This window comes from Phacochoerus africanus, chromosome 3 (genome assembly GCF_016906955.1).
Source record: "Phacochoerus africanus isolate WHEZ1 chromosome 3, ROS_Pafr_v1, whole genome shotgun sequence".
NCBI classification, from domain to species: Eukaryota; Metazoa; Chordata; class Mammalia; order Artiodactyla; family Suidae; genus Phacochoerus; species Phacochoerus africanus.
Genome location: NC_062546.1, coordinates 57,965,563 through 57,983,146, shown reverse-complemented (window position 1 = coordinate 57,983,146; position 17,584 = coordinate 57,965,563). Strand labels below are relative to the sequence as shown.

Sequence of the window (17,584 nt, the reverse complement as noted above, 5' to 3'; positions counted from 1 at the left end):
AATTTGATTCAGATCTTTTGTATGTATGAATTCACACAATAAACCTAGAAGTATCTTAGATTATTGTATTTAAAATGAAAAAAATCTATAAAAGTGTTACTATTGAATAAATTATGCTTGATTTCACATATTGTTTATTTTCATGGTCCCCCCCTCCAAATATTTCCCCTGCAGATTGTAAGCAGGCTTGTTCAGATTCGTGATTATATTACTAAAGCTAGTTCCATGCGGGAAGATCTTGTAGAGAAAAATGAAAGATCTGCTAATGTTGAGCGTCTTACTCATCTAATAGATCACCTTAAAGAACAAGAAAAGTCATATATGAAATTTCTCCAAAAAATTCTTGTAAGTTTTGGAACTTTTAAATAATGTATCTAGCTATTTTATATATACTGATGACGTTCTGATGCTACCCCAGAGGAGTTAATATATTTTCAAAAAAAGTGCCATCCATTTTAACATTTTACTGCCCTTTTTAATAGTTGTATGATTTATATCAATAAAATATTTCAGGCTAGAGAAAATGAGGAGGAGGATGTTCGGACTATAGATTCAGCTGTGGGATCTGGTTCTGTAGCTGAGAGCACATCGCTAAACATAGATGTGCAGTCTGAGGCTTCAGATACCACGGTAAGCGGCTTTTTAGTAATTAAAGTGCTAGAAATGAAGATTTAAAAACTTCCCCCCCATTTTTCAATACGGTATTTTTGTAGGCATTCCTTAACAAAAAATTCATTTCAGGGAAGAAACCCTCAAGTTGTTAATGCTGTATATATTCTTTGTAAAAATAGACATTTAAAAGTTTTATTTATTATCATTTAAAATAGTTTTAATGGTTGATTCAATCTAAAACTTCTGATCTTCAGCTTAAAGAAATCTGTTTTTTCTAGTTTGTTTTGTTAAGCACAGCTTTACCCATTTTAAGAAGCATTGGGAGGAGTTCCCATCATGGTGCAGTGGGAACAAATCTGACTAGGAACCATTGTCGTGTTAGATCCCTGGCCTCACTCAGTGGTTTAAGGATCCAGCATTTCTGTGAGCTGTGGTGTAGGTCGCAGAAGTGGCTCAGATCCTACGTTGCTGTGGCTGTGGTGTAGGCCGGCAGCTGTAGTTCCAATTGGACCCCTAGCCTGGGAACCTCCATATGCCACAGGTGCGGCCTAAAAAAAGCAAAAAGAAAAAAAATGCAGTAGCATTGGGAAAATTAAAATTCATTTTGGTTATGAGAGCTCTAAGTACAGAATGTTTTTTTTCAGCATGTCTGTTGGAAACGTCTCCAAATTCATTTGCCATTGAGGACTCATTTTAAGGCTGTTAGGATTTTCATTTCTCAGGCTAGTCTAGAACTAAAGCAAACCAGATGACTAACAAATTGAGATGAAAGTAGGGCAGGGTAGCATTTATTGTGGGATTTATTCTAGAAATACTATAAACTTTGACTCAGCAAAATGAAATGTACCAAAATGCTATCCTTTGGAAAAATAATCAGGAATTTACAGAACTTTGAGGAAAGATTTGTAAAATAAGCTTATTTCATAGAAGTTAGTATGAAACTAGTATATTTTTAAGCATTATAATTTTAGCAGATGCATTTATAACCATGTCTTAGTAAACTTGAAAACCTGCTACCAGTAATGCCTTTCCTGTGAAAGGATAGCCATATACATCTTTGGTTTCTGAGATATATTCCAGAGTACCATTCAGCATTAGGAATTTGAGGGTTTGTTTCCTTTTAGTGTTGACCTGCATAGTTTCTTATCTGCCTCCTTTGTCTTCCTTGCCCTTCCTGATTTGAAAAGGAAATTTGAATTTTTTTTCTCTCCATTATTTTCACCAGGAGATGCTCAGAGAGCTTGATCCAAATGGTTTTTGAAGAATGGATTCTACTGTGGGGAAATTATTTTTCTATTTACAGTGCGGCCAGGAATAGTTTTTTTCTCACATTTCATTCCAGCAGAAATGGAAGGAAGGGTTGGGGCATGTGGGTGAAGGAATTCTTTTGGGGAGGGGTGGGAAATAGTGTGGTTGATTATTATAATTGATATGCTAGTGTATATAGTGTTCATCATAATAAGAATTTCTTTCATAGCATAAAATCATGACATTATGTAAGTTAACAACATAGAATAAATGTTAATATATTCTTCAGCAGTTATGGTATAGCTTGGAAATTGTGTAGGATATGATAATCAATTATAATAAGCCAATAGTCTAGTCCACAGAAATTTAAAAGTCTAAAGTCTTATTTCCACTTGGGGGAGGGTGGATTGATTTTCTAAAGGATGGACTGGTAAATTTTTATGTTTATTTATAAGGCTGGCTTGTATGTTAAATAAGAGTTTATGTTAAGAAATTAATATGCTACACTATTTAATAAAGGAGGCATCTTTTAGTGTGAGAATTCGGCCCTGCATTGAGGACAAACTAGGGAATTCAGCTTCCCAAGAACAGGTTTCAGACATTGATGTTACTACAAGTCCAAGAGGGAAAGGTGACAAACCTCAGAATGACAGGGAACTGAGGCCTAATAGGAAATATAGCCGAAAACGTGGATTTCCCTCAAAGGTATACTTCTCAATATTAACTTGGAAAGTCTCTAAATGAGCACCTCTTTTGTTCATAAGTCCTCTTCCTTACTTGCTTTTCTGTTGTTGCTAATTGCTTTTAAATATATGTTATTAACATAATTAATTGTTCTCTAATTTGCACTAACAATGCTGTCTCCTAGTGTTTTCTTTTTTGCTTTCTTAGTTGCCTCTCCTTGGCAGCTGTTTTTAATTTAGATTAATAAAGGACTTGAAACTTAATCCATTTTCCTTTTTTGCTATTGAGAGCTCAAAATATAACACATTCTTTAACATCGACCATTGTTGCCTTTTGTTTCTGGTATTTGTGTTCTTGGGCTAAGATGTACTTTTAAGTTTGTCTTACTTCCTGTAGTCTAGTCATTAGTTAAAAGAGAGCAAGCTTTTAGCTTTCTTGTTTTTTAAGAATGAAATATTTGTATAGCATTTTTTGGTTTATATTTTTGTTCCTTTTTTTTAAGAAAAATATTTAAACTTATTTGCTGATGTTTTTGCTATTTTTTCCTCCATTGTTTGCTCTAAATGTTCTTTTAATTTTCCATGATTTGCATAAAGACACTCAGGAAAGATTTAAAGACAGCTATTTGTATAGTTCCACTTTAAACAGTTTGAATAAAAAAATTGCATTCGTAAAAGTGCTTATATCCATTTGATAAGAGTAGTGTTTTAATAACTGAGTATTGATAAGACCAATTTCATATGTTTTATTACTAGCTTATTCCTAATATTAGGCTTTTCTGTTATGTACATATTTTATATTTTTTGTGACTGTTTAAAAAATTACAAACTTAATCTCTAGGTATTTTGGTGTTTTCCCCCAGATTGCTCCCACAAGGGTTTGAGGATACAGTTTGAAATTAGCTACAGTGATTTTACTATAAAATGTCAAGCAAAAAATATCCCCATTCAACAAGAGTAAATAAAGCAGCTGATTATTTTTGAAACTAGTAGCATGGGAGACGAGAAAGTGAATGGGGAAAATAGATGGCTTTTGAAACTTAACATTCCTCTCTTTAAGTTTTCTGAAGTGATAAACAACTTGAGAGTTGACAGTTACTACAACATAGCATCTGCCATTTTTACTTTTTTCCCTAGGGTGTTATATTTACTTTTTGAAACCGCTTTTCTGTTTTTAAGTTTGAGTAATGTCCTTAGGAATATTATTTTCTCTTGAACTTATTTTTGAAGTTTAATTTGATTCTTTTTAATCTTTGGATTCTTAGGGCCATCCTTGTACATTCTTAGGGCCTAGTACTCTGTTCATAACTTGATTTCAGTATCTTAGGAAAAAACCCTAATTCCTACTTTAATCTTTCTCTATTTTTTAATTTATTTTTCCCTGCTATGCAGAATCTGTCATTCTCCCCACCTACCTTCATTCCTTTTTGAACACCCTTTCAAAATGTAGTCTGTTAGAAGTCTGGGGAGAAAACTAGAGGTCTTAACTGAGATTCACAGCTTAAACTAACCTTTTGAATTGCAGCTTGGTAGGAAATAATACCCTTTTTTTGCTTTTTTGGGGCCTCACCTGGGGCACATGTAGGTTCCCAGGCTAGGGGTCTAATCGGAGCTACAGGTACCAGCCTATGCCACAGCCAGAGTAATGCAGGATCCAAGCCATGTCTGCAATGTACATCACAGCTAATGGCAGCACTGGATCCTTAAACCACTGAGCAAGGCCAGGGATCAAACCTGCAACCTCATGGGTCCTGTCGGGTTCGTTTCTGCTGTGCCACGACCAGGAACTCCAGAAATAATTGATTTATTGAGCTGCCTACAAGAGAGTCCATTTTATGGAATATTTTATACACATGGTGACATTTTACATAATTTTCAAGAAGAAGCCTTCCATGAATATCCATGCCTTCATTGTTTTCCCACACTCATCCCCCCATTTAATCTCAGCTTTTAGAATAATTCATGAGATTTTCAAAATACCATTTACTTATTTTTTTGCTACTATTTTGATCATTTCTAATTATTTCATGTGGGCTCCCAAACCAAACTATGCTTCTTCAGAGATAGTTCTAATTACAGACGTCTAAGACACAGTCTAAGGACATAATTCTGGGACAAACAGTATGATATAAAAAAATACTAATCTAGAATTTAGAAATCTGACTTCCTCTCACTGTGATATGGGATAAATTGTAGCTTTATCTTGCCTGGGCTTATTGTTCCTTACCTTTCAGATGACAAAAATTGGGGTACATATTATCTGAAGTACTTTTCAGCTATAAAAATATATTTGGATCCAGGAAGAATTATTGGAAGAACCTCAGTTAAATAGAGGAAAGGATGTCTTAGGGTTTTCTGAAATATGTTACTTGTATGCAACTTGAAATTTCATGCCTAAATATATGTATTTTTTAGTTTATAAAGTAAAAATGTAGTCATTCGTTTAAATGAAAATATGTGTTTTAAGGATGGATATAGTCTTCTCTTCCTTTTTTGGATTTCTGTTCCACGGACTATCTTCTTGCCATGTTTTTATCCCCAGATATTTTTGTTTCCTTTTTCTCATCTTGCCTTTCTTTGTATTTGACTTTGGTTGCCACTCACCTCCTGCAGTTCATCTTTTCTAAGTATTAGTCTGAAATGTTATTTATGTAGATGTAAGTTATTAAATAGTAATAAGACTCCACAAATTTCAGAAATTTTGGGGAATTTATCTTTGGATTAGTGAAAAGTCTGAAGTTTAGAATTCTTTATAATTAGAGTACTAAAGTTTTGCAAATAAATGTGATTAATAAGGTCAGTCATAAATAGTTACCACAATTCTTTATAACTAGAGTGTCAGTTTTATAAATAAATGTGACTAAGTTAAAGTTCTTTTTCAAAAGAATTTAATATTAAATAGTTCAGAATTCTTTATAGATTATCGAAGTTCAGAATTCTTTATAATCAGAGTTGTGAATGAATGAAATAAAATGAAGGTAAATAATAATTCTTCAGAGAGAATAAATGGTTCAGAATCATTTAGAATATCAAAGTTTTGCAAATAAATGTGACTTAAAGAATTAAAGTTCTTTTTAATAGTTTGCATTTTAAAGGATAAGCCGTAATATTAAATTATTCAGTTAATTCTTTAGATAGTTTTAAGGTTAGCTTGAGGTCTAAACTATTTTTGAGAAATGGGAGGATTATGAATTAGGTGGAGAAAATACATTCTTGGCTTTTTTTTTTTTTTTTTAAATCCTAGATGACTTTTTCCCTTATTTGTTTAATGTTTCTTTTCCTAATCACTTACCTTTGATACTTTGTTGGAGTATTTGATTGATACCAACCTGGAGAGATTTCTTGGAGTCATACCACTGAAATCTCTACAGCTATTTGGTTCTGGTTTTATTTTTATTATTTTAATTTTTTTAAAAATTTTTCTGTCTTTTTGTCTTTTGTAGGACCGCACCCACAGCATATGGAGGCTCCCAGGCTAGGGGTCTAAATGGAGCTGTAGCCGCCAGCCTATGCCAGGGCCACAGCAACGCCATATCCGAGTCATATCTATGACCTACACCACAGCTTAGGGCAGCTGGATCCTTAACCGCTGTGCGAGGCCAGGGATTGAACCTACAACCTCATGGTTCCTAGTTGGGTTCATTAACCACTGAGCCATGATGGGAACTCCTTCTGGTTCTGGTTTTATATTTTACCAGTGACTTTGATGAAATTAATTTGGATTGAATCTGAGATAGCTAGCTATTGATAGTTATCTCTCGCCCTTCAAATTATTTTTTTCAAAATGTAAACAGTCTTGAAATGAGCCAGAACTAAGAAGATGAATTTTTATAGGAATGAATGTAATGCTAAGTGGGTAACTGGGTAATTCTACTTGTATAGAATGGGAGAGAATTGAGTGATTTGTAGTTGATTTGAAAATGGCTTTAGGTTATTGGAAATTCTCCAATAAATAGTAGTTTAACTAAGTATAATATTTCTCTCTCATGTTGATGAACTCTAGTTAGTCAGTCCAGGATAGATAGAGCACTGACCTGTCTTCTCTGATACCTATGTTAAACATTCTAACTGTAGTCTTTACTTCCTATTTGATTGTCCTTTCTTTTGAGTGCTTAATTTTGAGCCACGTACTTATTTTTATTGCTTGTCAAGTCAGAGTATAAAATGTTATCACAGATACCCAGTCTTGTTTACAAGTACTAATGAGTTCTGCTTGGGGAGGTAAAGAGAAGAGGTTTTTGCAAAGTAATGGTAAGGGATATCACCCAGAGAGGAATTTATCTGAAGCCATTGGTGTTCTCCATAATCTCTCCTGGATTCAAATGTACATAGGGAAAACATCAGTGCATTTTTATTTCCTAGAGAAATCATTGAACTTCGTTGTTCTCTTTTGTTGACTTTGGTTAGAGCCAGGTGAGCTCATTCATTTGAAGTCTACATAACCCCAACAAAAATTTGGTAATAGTGGAAATTTAAAATTGACTAAATATTTCTCAGTTAAAAAAAATGTTTTACGTAAATAGGTAAAATCATTGAACTTCTTTTTTCTTAAATGGCTGCACGTGTGGAAGTTCCTGGGCCAGGAATCAAATCAGAGCTGCAGCTACAGCACACCGGATCCTTAACCCACTGTGCTGGGCCCGGGGTTGAATCTTTGAAATCCCAGAGACAACACTGGACTCTAAAGCTACCACACTGCAGTAGGAACTCCTGTTAAACTTTTAAAATATAAAATTCTTAAAAAGACAAATCAATGATGAAGATTTCAATTATAGTATACATTTCATGCATATTTTGACATATAAGTTATATTTTTAAGTTTTGCCTCTGATTATTGACTTTTTTTGTTTGGGTTATATTTGAATAGTTTTAAGATTAAAAGAAAAAATAGTAATGATATCTGATACAAAATATAAAATTCTTGCTTTATATATTTTTATATAAAGTGATACAAGTAAATTAAAGCTTTTTATATCAGATTATCAAATAAAAATATATTTTTTAAATTTCCATCCCTGGATAGGAATTTTTTTTTTTTTTAACATCACTTCTAAGATTGGGGGCAGAACATTTTTTGGTCTGGTCTTCTTCAGGTATACTTTTAGGGCATTAGCCTTGTATGGTCTTCTCTTTTTTTGTATTTCCCATATCCTTCATTCCTCTGTGTGTTGGAGGAGTTGTGTGTGTGTATAGCTCCTTTTACCCTCTTGGACTTTCTCTCTTCCTTTTTGTGTGCCTTTTCCTTTACTTTCCTTTTGTCAATTCCTCTTCCTGCTAAGCCTATGCTTACAGTCTTTTATCTTGAAATTGCCTAACTACCTAATTCTTAAAATGGCAGGCTCTCTCTGTGTCATCATTTTATTCTTTTTCTTTCAAATCTGTATCTGGGGTTGTATATTTAATACTAATTTATTATCTTGCTTACGTACTTTGCCATTGGTAGTTGGAACAATAATATGGATTTTAATAGTCAGATATAAGTGTTGCTGGTCTATTTTTCAGGCCAGAGATCCTCAGCAGGAGCCTATGGAAGAGATAGAAAATTTGAAGAAACAACATGATTTATTACAAAGGATGTTACAGCAGCAGGAGCAACTGAGAGCTCTGCAGGGACGACAAACTGCTCTTCTTGCTCTGCAGCATAAAGCAGAGCAGGCTATTGCTGTGATGGATGATTCTGGTATGCTGCTGTCTTAGAATGTTTTTATAAGTGAGGCTCAATAAATAATGGTATTACTGCAAGGTGGATGCTGGTTATTATATAATCAGATCTTGATTGTTGTATAGTTTAGAAACCTACATGTGAGGCTCACCATGTCCTGTGCTTTTCTCTGGTTGTGCAGAAAAGGTTGCAGGGACAACTCCTGGCCATCATACTGTTCCGTGCAGACAGCCAGCTCACTCTCCCATTCATCAGAGAGCACCCTTAAGAGGTAAAAGGGACAGATTGTAGTTCTGTTTTTGTACCTCAGATTGACAGGGCTCTTGTTGCTTATATTTCTGCCTCTTGTACTTTATTCAACCAGGATTGCTATTCTTTGCTTGCCTACCTTAAGTGAGGCAGTGAATAAAATTGTTTCTTTAACTTCTGAAATGAGTAGTAGTAGCTCTCTTATTTCAATGAGATATCCAGTTGTATGTACTAGTTCTTTTAGACTAAAGTTATTACCCTATTTAGTCATCCAGAGATGTTTTTTCTTCTCCTTCCCTCATAGCCATGCTATCACTCAGATGGAAACTGTATTGAATTCTTTAGTATTGAGTCTAACTTTACAGTTTGTTTCATTACCTTCAAACTTAAGTGTTTAATTTCTCATTAAATTGAAAACAAATTGTTACTTATTAAGACTCAATAAACCAAGGTATATTTTTTAGTAATCTGTCATCCCGGCCTAATAATAATTTATCTCCTGTGGGCTTTCCATTTTAGATCCTTACCATGATTACCTTGTTGTTACTCAATTTATCATGCTCTCAATAACTAGTCCACTAGCCCTCTGATCACTGTTATATGAATTTAGTTTTGCATTTTCATAAGGAACTTTATGACTTGCAAGTAACTTGCTCTTTTTTTTAATAATTATCTAGTTGTATATAATATATATAGTATAGTTTGTAGTAATAATTATGCAAAGTGTTATTTTTATTTATGTGCTTTAATGAATAGTTGTTAATTTTCTTTCCATTTGTAACAGAAACTACAGGTAGCCTGTCTGGAGTCAGTATCACATCTGAATTGAATGAAGAATTGAATGATTTAATTCAGCGTTTTCACAATCAGCTTCGTGATTCTCAGGTAACTTAATTTTTTCTTAGTATACCGGGTTTAAAATTACATTAATAACAATAGTGCTTCTCAAACTATCACCTGCAATGATTGTTTAAAAATGCAGATTTCTGGTCCATGGGATCCCAGAATTATGGTTCATACATTTGGGATGGTCTTCCCTCCAGAGCCGGACTGTACTTTGGGAAACACTAAATTAGGGGAAATACATACTTTTGAATGAAGTGATTTGTGAAACTTTCCTCTTGTATGCTCCTAGATGACACTTTCTTATATTTCACCTTAAAGATTATTAATAATCACAACCGTTAAGCTTCAGTTAGTGTGAATCAGTTTTTGCAGTATTTTACTGACAATTTTAAGAAAGTTCTTAAGTTTCATTTCAGAGTTAATAAATGTTATAATTTGATGACCTTTGTAAATAATGATTTAAATGAAAAAATTTAGTCTGTGGGCCTTGAATAAGAAAAAGTAAATTAATACTTCTCCACTGGAAATGAGTATGAGTGACAACACATTATCTCCTGTCTACTGACCAAAATAAAAGAAAATAATCCGCTTGCTTTGAAGAGTTGTTTATCAGTATCTAGTACATCTTTTTTAGTGACTATGGAGTGACCCACCTTGGAGAAACTCTCACATGTTCAAAAAGAGATATGTACAAGAATGTTCATGGCAGTATTGTGTTAATAGCAAAGGAGTAACAACCTAAATGTCCATGAACAGGAAAATGGATTAATTAATTAATTAACTATGGGACATATGCATAGTGTAAAGTTCTATAACCAGTTACAGTAAATGAACCAGATCTAATGAATGAAAAATGCAAGTTTAAATAGGATACCACTTAGCTTTTGTTTTAAAGTATGTAAAGAATATATATATTTGTATGTGTGTGTGTGTGTCTTTTTTTTTTTTTTTAAGGGGCTGCACCTGCACCATATGGGAGTTCCCAGGCTAGGGGTAGAATTGGAGCTGCAGTTGCCAGCTTATGCCACAGCAACACCAGATTTGAGCCTCATCTGCAACCTACACCACAGCTCATGGCAACGCCGCATCCTTAACCCATTGAACAAGGCTAGGGATTGAACCCACATCCTCATGAATACTGCTCGGGTTCGTTACCCCTGACCCCTGAGCCATGACGGGAACTCCAAAAGTGTATTTTTTTTTATGGATACATACATACGTACTACAAACTAAAAACATGTATGAGAATGGTAGATGTCTAATTTAGATTGTGATTGTCTCATGAGAGAGTAATAGGGTTGAGGATGAGTACATATAAGTTTGGTGCATATAAAGCTTTAGCCATATCTGTAATGTTAAATCTCTCTTAAAGAAAGAATTGATGCAGATGTAGCAAAATATTAAAATTTGGTGGTGGTTCCCTAATCCTTAGTCGGTTTTTGAAATGTCTCACGTGTGTGTGTATATTGTTTTTTTTTTTGCTATGCCTGTGGCATGTGAAATTTCCCAGGCCAGGGAATTCCTGTCATGGCACAGCAGAAACGAATTTGACCCTGAGACTGGGAACTTCCATATGCCTCAGGTGTGGCCTTAAAAAGCAAAAAAAAAAAAAAAAAAAAAAGTTCCTAGGCCAGAGATCAAACCCTTGCCATACCAGTGACCGAAGCCACTGCAGTTACAACCAGATCCCTAACCTGTTGCTCCATAAGGGAACTCTTATAATTTTTTTTTTTTAATAGGAAAGAAGTGGTAGGAAAAACTGATAGGTTATGAAGTTAAAGTTTATGGTGATGGTTCTAAAAAGATGCCAAGAGAGAGATTGAGGTTTTTTAAAGGTATATTCTGTATTAAAATGTGGCATTTCTAGCACTTAATTTAGATCCGGGTAATAATGTCTAGTGTATCCCCAATGTATAGTTTTGTGAGTTAATAGAGCAGTATATGTATGTGTGTGTATGTGTGTTATAGTGGCATCTCAGGAAACAGTATACAACTTGGAGTAGGAAAGGCAAATACTTACCCACCAGCACAACTTAGACAAATGTTCATCGCTTTTTATAAAGAGTATTTATGCATTTTTAAAAAATGAGAATGCAGGAGTTCCTTGGTGGCCTAGTGTTCAAGTATCCAGCATTGTCACTGATGTGGTGCATGTTCAAGTATCCAGCATTGTCGCTGCTGTGGTACATGTTCAGTCCCTGGCTGAGGAACTTCTCCATGCTTCAGGCACAGCCAAAAAAATTAAATAAATAAAATAAAATAAAAGGAGAATGCAACCTTAATTGCCTTAATCTTTATTTTTCTTCTTTTTCTTTTTTAAATAAGCCTCCAGCCGTTCCAGACAACAGAAGACAGGCAGAAAGTCTTTCATTAACTAGAGAGGTTTCTCAGAGTAGAAATCCATCAGTTTCAGAACATTTACCTGATGAGAAAGTTCAACTTTTTAGCAAAATGAGAGTGTTGCAGGAAAAGAAACAAAAAATGGACAAACTGCTTGGAGAACTTCATACACTTCGAGATCAGCACTTGAACAATTCATCATGTAAGTAAATCTGGCTCAGCAGTATTAGGTAGAGGACACATAAGTATATATGCCAGAATGTAATAATTATTTAGTAAATATTTGGTAAGTGAATGAAAACATAGTTGCTCAAGAAAATTATTTTTGTGGAGGAGTAGGACTTTGCATTTGAAAAGTTTATACTTTTCAAAAGTGTCATACATTACAAGGCAATGTATGATAAAGCCAAATAGATGATAGATCTGTACAATTCAGAAAAGGAAAATAATAAATTTGGACTTGAAAAATTAGTACAATTTTATGTAAGGGAAAAGTATAAGAGAAGGTAACGATTAGATACTTGTACATAACAATACTTTACTTTTTAGCATAGCCAAAATTTTTCCTTTAAAACTAATCCAGATTAGTACTTTGATTTAAAAACTGTGGAACAGATTTAAAAGTATTTATACAAAAAAAGGGTGAATATGAAAAACTTACTTAGTACAAAAAGTCCCAAACACATCATATTTTAAAATATAATCATCTCAGGTGGGAATAGGAAGGGCGTATAGTCATCCTAGTTATACTAGTTAAATAGTTATCCAGTCCTCCCTCAGTATCCATGGGGAATCGGTTTTAGCTCCCCCCACCCACATACCTACAGATACCAAAATCTGAGTGTTTACATCCCTTATCTAAAATGGCATGGTATTTGCATATAACCTGAGCATATCCTCCTGTATATTTTAAATCATCTCTGGATTCCTTACAATACTTAATACAATGTAAATGCTGTAAATAGCTATCAGCATACAGAAAATTCAAGTTTTGCTTTTTGAAACTTACTGGAAATTTTTTTTTCCTGAACGTTTTCTATCTGCTGTTGGTTAAATCTGCAGATGCAGAACTTTTGGGTATGGAGGGCCGACTATACTAGTTATATAGGAGAGCCAGTAGTCACCTTAGTTATTCTGAGATCTCTCTTTTCTGCTCTACAGATGTTTACTTGTATTTGTCTAATTCAGATCTAGTTACTAGTCTTCACTTAGCCTCATACCTTCCCAGGCCTAGTCCCTGCCTCTTACTCAAACAGTTGGTAGTAGGAGCTGTAGCATTGGAAATTGGCATCAGTAGGGATACCAAGAGGTCATTATTCTTCAGCATTCTAGCTACTGTCTTATGAAAGAAAAGACAAGAGACAGAAACATCATCTTTGGATGATGTTTCTTTGTTCTTTGTTCTTCACCCCAAAGAACTATAGTATTTCTTCCCTGAAACATATTCCTTTTCCCTGACTTCTGTTACTCTTTTCCTCCTCTAGAATGTAATCTGATTGCAATGGTTCTCTCTCCCTAAACAGATGAACACAACCAAGAAAAACTTAGAAATTGAAAGCTGTACTCAAAACCTTGTTAGTAGTTTGATATACATAAAGTAGCATTCTTTCTACTGATGACTAAAAATCATTTTTCCCCTCTGGGAAACGGTGTAAAAGCAGCAGCAAAAGGTAGAATGGTCAAGGAATAGAGAGAAGAGACTATTGGAAAACATCCGTAACATTTGATAACGTGAGCAACAAATGATAGTTGTCACTGTGAGGAAGAGGTAAATGATAATAGTCTTAAAATGGTAGGAAAGAGAGAAGTATAAAGATTCTTAGTCTTTATTGCCCTTCATTCATTGCCCTTGAAGGCATAAGATATCGTCATTCTCTGTGAACAGAAAATAATTAAAATGGGATTTCCCATCGTGGCTCAGTGGTTAATGTATCCAACTAGGAACCATGAGGTTGTAGGTTTGATCCCTGGCCTTGCTCAGTAGGTTAAGGATCTGGCGTTGCCGGGAGCTGTGGTGTAGGTTGCAGACGCGGCTTGGATCCCAAGTTGCTGTGGTGTAGGCCGGAGGCTACAGCTCTGTTTCGACCCCTAGCCTGGGAACCTCCATATGACACGGGAGTGGCCCTAAAAATGGCAAAAAGACAAAAAAAAAAAAAGAAAGAAAGAAAGAAAATAATTACATTGTAGTTCATGAGTTGTAGATGGGAGTTCCCACTGTGGCTCAGTGGTAATGAACCTGACTAGTATCCATAAGGTTGCAGGTTTGATCCCTGGCCACACTCATTGGATTAAGGATCTGGTGTTGCTGTGGCTGTGGCATAGGCTAGCAGCTGCAGCTCTGATTTGACCCCTAGCCTGGGAATTTACATATGCCACAGGTGCGACCATAAAAAGCAACACAAAAAACTAACAAATGAAAAGGATTAGTCGTCATTTAATTAGAAAATTTTATTGTTGAGTAGTATTTCATAGTATCATGTACCATAGTTACCTTAACAATTTTGCTTTATCTTTTGGAACAAGAAAAGTTCCATCTTGGAGACCAGATAGAATCCCTCTGAACTTTGGATATGGAACACTCTCAGGAACCTAATCAACTAGGGCCGCCCTATAAAGATTTGTGGATGGTGTACTGCACATTATACACAGTGGCTCTGTTTAACTTAATCTAGAACCAGGTTTATCAGAGAAGTATTCCTGTTACTTTTTCAAGGTAGAATATCATAGTTCTTGTCAGATTCCATCCTGTCTTTCCTTATTCCTTACTTTCTCTTTTAACTGTGTTTGGTTGAGGGACATGTTAAGTGGCCTGAATGTTATATCCTTAAGATGTTAATGACTTATACTTTTTAATGTTATATAGCCAAGCAGGCTGTGAATATATGTATGTTGTTTGATGCTTTATTTGTTTATTTATGATAACTGAAGTGTTTTTTTTTTTTCTTTTTTTTCTTTTGGGCAGTTGTGCCTTCTTCAGCCTCTCCACAAAGGAGTGTAGATCAGAGAAGTACAGCCGTGGCTCCCTCTGCTCCTGTAGGCTTAACACCAGTTGTCAATGGAGAATCCAATAGCCTCTCGCCATCTGTTCCTTATCCTGCTGCTTCTCTAGTTTCTCAGAATCAGAGTGAAAATGAAGGCCACCTAAATCCAACTGAAAAACTCCAGTAAAACATTTTTACAAACATTGTTTACATAGATTAGATTTTAATAATAGGGATAACTTTGGGGTTTTGTTGTTGTTGAAAATTCTGGATAAACACGTTTAAGTGATGTGGTGGTAGAAGTGTGTTTGATATGTGCATTCTTTGAGTTTTCCAAGGAAACGTGACAGTGTAATACAGGTAATTCCTGTGTGGTAATATATTCCTCTTTTCCAAATAAAGGGACTGTAGTTAAAAGATTTCTGTATTCAAATGACTTAGTGCCCAGGCTTTTAGAGTCAACCCTGAAATTGTTAGCTCACAAGGTTCTGTGACCAGGAAAAAATAACACCCTCACTAAGCCTCTTTTCTTCATCTAGGAAAATATATTTCTTCATAAAGGTGCTTTAAGGATTTTTTAAAAATTGGCATAATTCCTGGGATATAGTAAAAACTCATTAGCTCAATTTTTTTTCTTTTGGATAAAAAATGTTATATACATCATAGATCTCTATATGACAAATTGGGAACTTTATTTAAATGTTCAGTAATGCCTGCATACCTGATTTGTCTAAAAGGTTCTATTCAGATGGAATATTTAGCACTCACACTTTTGATACTTAAGAAACTTAGGACTAGTTTTGACAGTGCATTTTAAGTTGTTTAACATTTATACCTGCTTAAAGTGAACACTTGAAATAGGGTTTCTTATGCTTTTGTCCCTAATACAGCATAAGGAAGTTTTCAGTAACTTGTACCTGAACTTAAATTCGTACTTTATAGTCACACCCCCTGGATATTTGACCAGGTTTAAATTTTGTTTGTGCTGGCTGCTACTGTATGAAAATAGTGTATAAAGAGCTTTATTTTGCTAAAATGGGTATTAAAATTTTATATATATATATTTTGCTGTTTATCAGGAAGTTAAATGAAGTTAGAAAGAGATTGAATGAACTGAGAGAATTAGTTCATTATTATGAACAAACATCAGATATGATGACTGATGCTGTAAATGAAAACACAAAAGATGAAGAAACTGAAGAGTCAGAATATGATTCTGAGCATGAAAATTCTGAACCTGTTACTAACATTCGGTAAGAACTTGTCTTTCTAACATAGGCATCCTAACAATACTTTTAACATGGAATCAGAAAACCTCAATAGAGTGCCTACGATTTGCCTTTTTTTTAAGCTTTTTTCCCCTGAAAGTCAAGCTATTTCGGTCAGTGTAATCTTACTTGTCCTATAAAGAAAATCAAAAAGGAAAGTATTGAGTATGTTAGTTTAGTAAATTTGCTGTTTGCTAGATCAAAATCAAGTTAATCATAACAAGTATGTAACTTACCATTTTTCTACCTCTTCATTTTTAGATATAATTTTAATTTTTTTGTGGTTGTAAATTTGATTTTTAAAAACTTTTTTTAATAGTTATTTCCCCAATACAATTTTTTTTTCCTACTGTACAGCATGGTGACCCAGTTAAACATACGTATACACATAAAATTTGATTTTTTTAGATGTTTTTCTTCTTAAAATTCTGAATAGCAAAAGTTAGTGAAAAGCAAGAGCCAGTTATTTAGAGGATGAATGTAAGTGGGAAAATAGACAATGACTTCTCTATTGGGAATTATCTTATTAGCAGTCCTAAAACTTAGGGTTTTTGTTTTGTTTTGTTTTGTCTTTTTGCTATTTCTTTGGGCTGCTCCCGTGGCATATGGAGATTCCCAGGCTAGGGGTCAAATTGGAGCTGCAGCCACTGGCCTACGCCAGAGCCACAGCAATGCGGGATCCGAGCCGCGTCTGCAACCTACACCACAGCTCACGGCAATGCCGGATCATTAACCCACTGAGCAAGGGCAGGGACCAAACCCGCGACCTCATGGTTCCTTGTCAGATTCATTAACCACTGCACCACGAAGGGAACTCCTGTTTTTTTTTGTTTTTTTTTAACTATTACATATATTTCTACCTTAAATAACTTCAGGCTGTTTTCTTTCTTTCAGAAATCCACAAACAGCTGCCACCTGGAATGAAGTAAATAGTAATTCTAATGCACAGTGTGTTTCTAATAATAGAGATGGCAGATCAGTTAATTCTAATTGTGAAATTAACAACAGATCTGCTGCCAACATAAGGGCTCTAAACATGCCTCCTTCTTTAGGTATGATTGACTATTTACAGATAATTTTACCATATTATTCTTGGGAAGTGAATTTTGTTAGTACTCTTAAGTTTATTAAATCATTGATATCAATGATATAGTGATATGTATTTTTAGCAGACTGTCGATATAATAGAGAAGGAGAACAGCGGATTGCTGTTACACAAGGTGAAGATGATGAGGAAGAGGAGGAAGAAGTAGAAGATGAGGCAGTCAGTGGAGCTTCATTATCTAGTCATAGGAGCAGTCTGGTTGATGAGGCTCCTGAAGATGCTGAATTTGAACAGAAGATCAGTAGACTTATGGCTGCAAAACAGAAACTTAGACAATTACAAGATCTTGTTGCTATGGTGCAGGTAAATACTGTTTGGTTTTTTGGAAAACTATCAAGTAGTATAGTCTTATAAAGTAAAATTTTTGTATGTGTTTGATAATTATATTGGTATAATTATACTAATACACATTTATTGAGTTCTAAGTATATACTGAGTTTAAATGCTTAGCACTTTACATGCCATATTATCAGAGATCAGCAAACTTTTTCTGCTAAGAGTGAGTTAGTAAATATTTTAGGCTTTGTGGGCTATGCAGTCTCAAAACTACTCAATACAAAAGTAGTGGTAGGCATTATGTAAACACATGC

At 34.6% G+C, this 17,584-nt stretch overlaps 1 protein-coding gene across 33 annotated transcripts in view; it reads left to right on the top strand.

Moving 5' to 3' along the window:
* The window catches only part of PCM1 (pericentriolar material 1), a 106,701-nt gene that overhangs the window by 18,769 nt on the left and 70,348 nt on the right, over positions 1-17,584 (top strand). For 10 of the 33 annotated variants that reach the window (XM_047771835.1, XM_047771850.1, XM_047771847.1 and 7 more), the window contains exons 5-15: positions 175-345; positions 514-630; positions 2,380-2,565; positions 8,046-8,223; positions 8,387-8,476; positions 9,230-9,339; positions 11,626-11,842; positions 14,603-14,804; positions 15,701-15,874; positions 16,784-16,941; positions 17,059-17,297. In XM_047771835.1, the coding sequence (XP_047627791.1) occupies positions 175-345; positions 514-630; positions 2,380-2,565; positions 8,046-8,223; positions 8,387-8,476; positions 9,230-9,339; positions 11,626-11,842; positions 14,603-14,804; positions 15,701-15,874; positions 16,784-16,941; positions 17,059-17,297 (1,842 nt within the window). The remainder of the gene's footprint in view (positions 1-174; positions 346-513; positions 631-2,379; positions 2,566-8,045; positions 8,224-8,386; positions 8,477-9,229; positions 9,340-11,625; positions 11,843-14,602; positions 14,805-15,700; positions 15,875-16,783; positions 16,942-17,058; positions 17,298-17,584) is intronic. The other 23 variants (XM_047771849.1, XM_047771851.1, XM_047771848.1 and 20 more) reach the window with 6 other exon arrangements.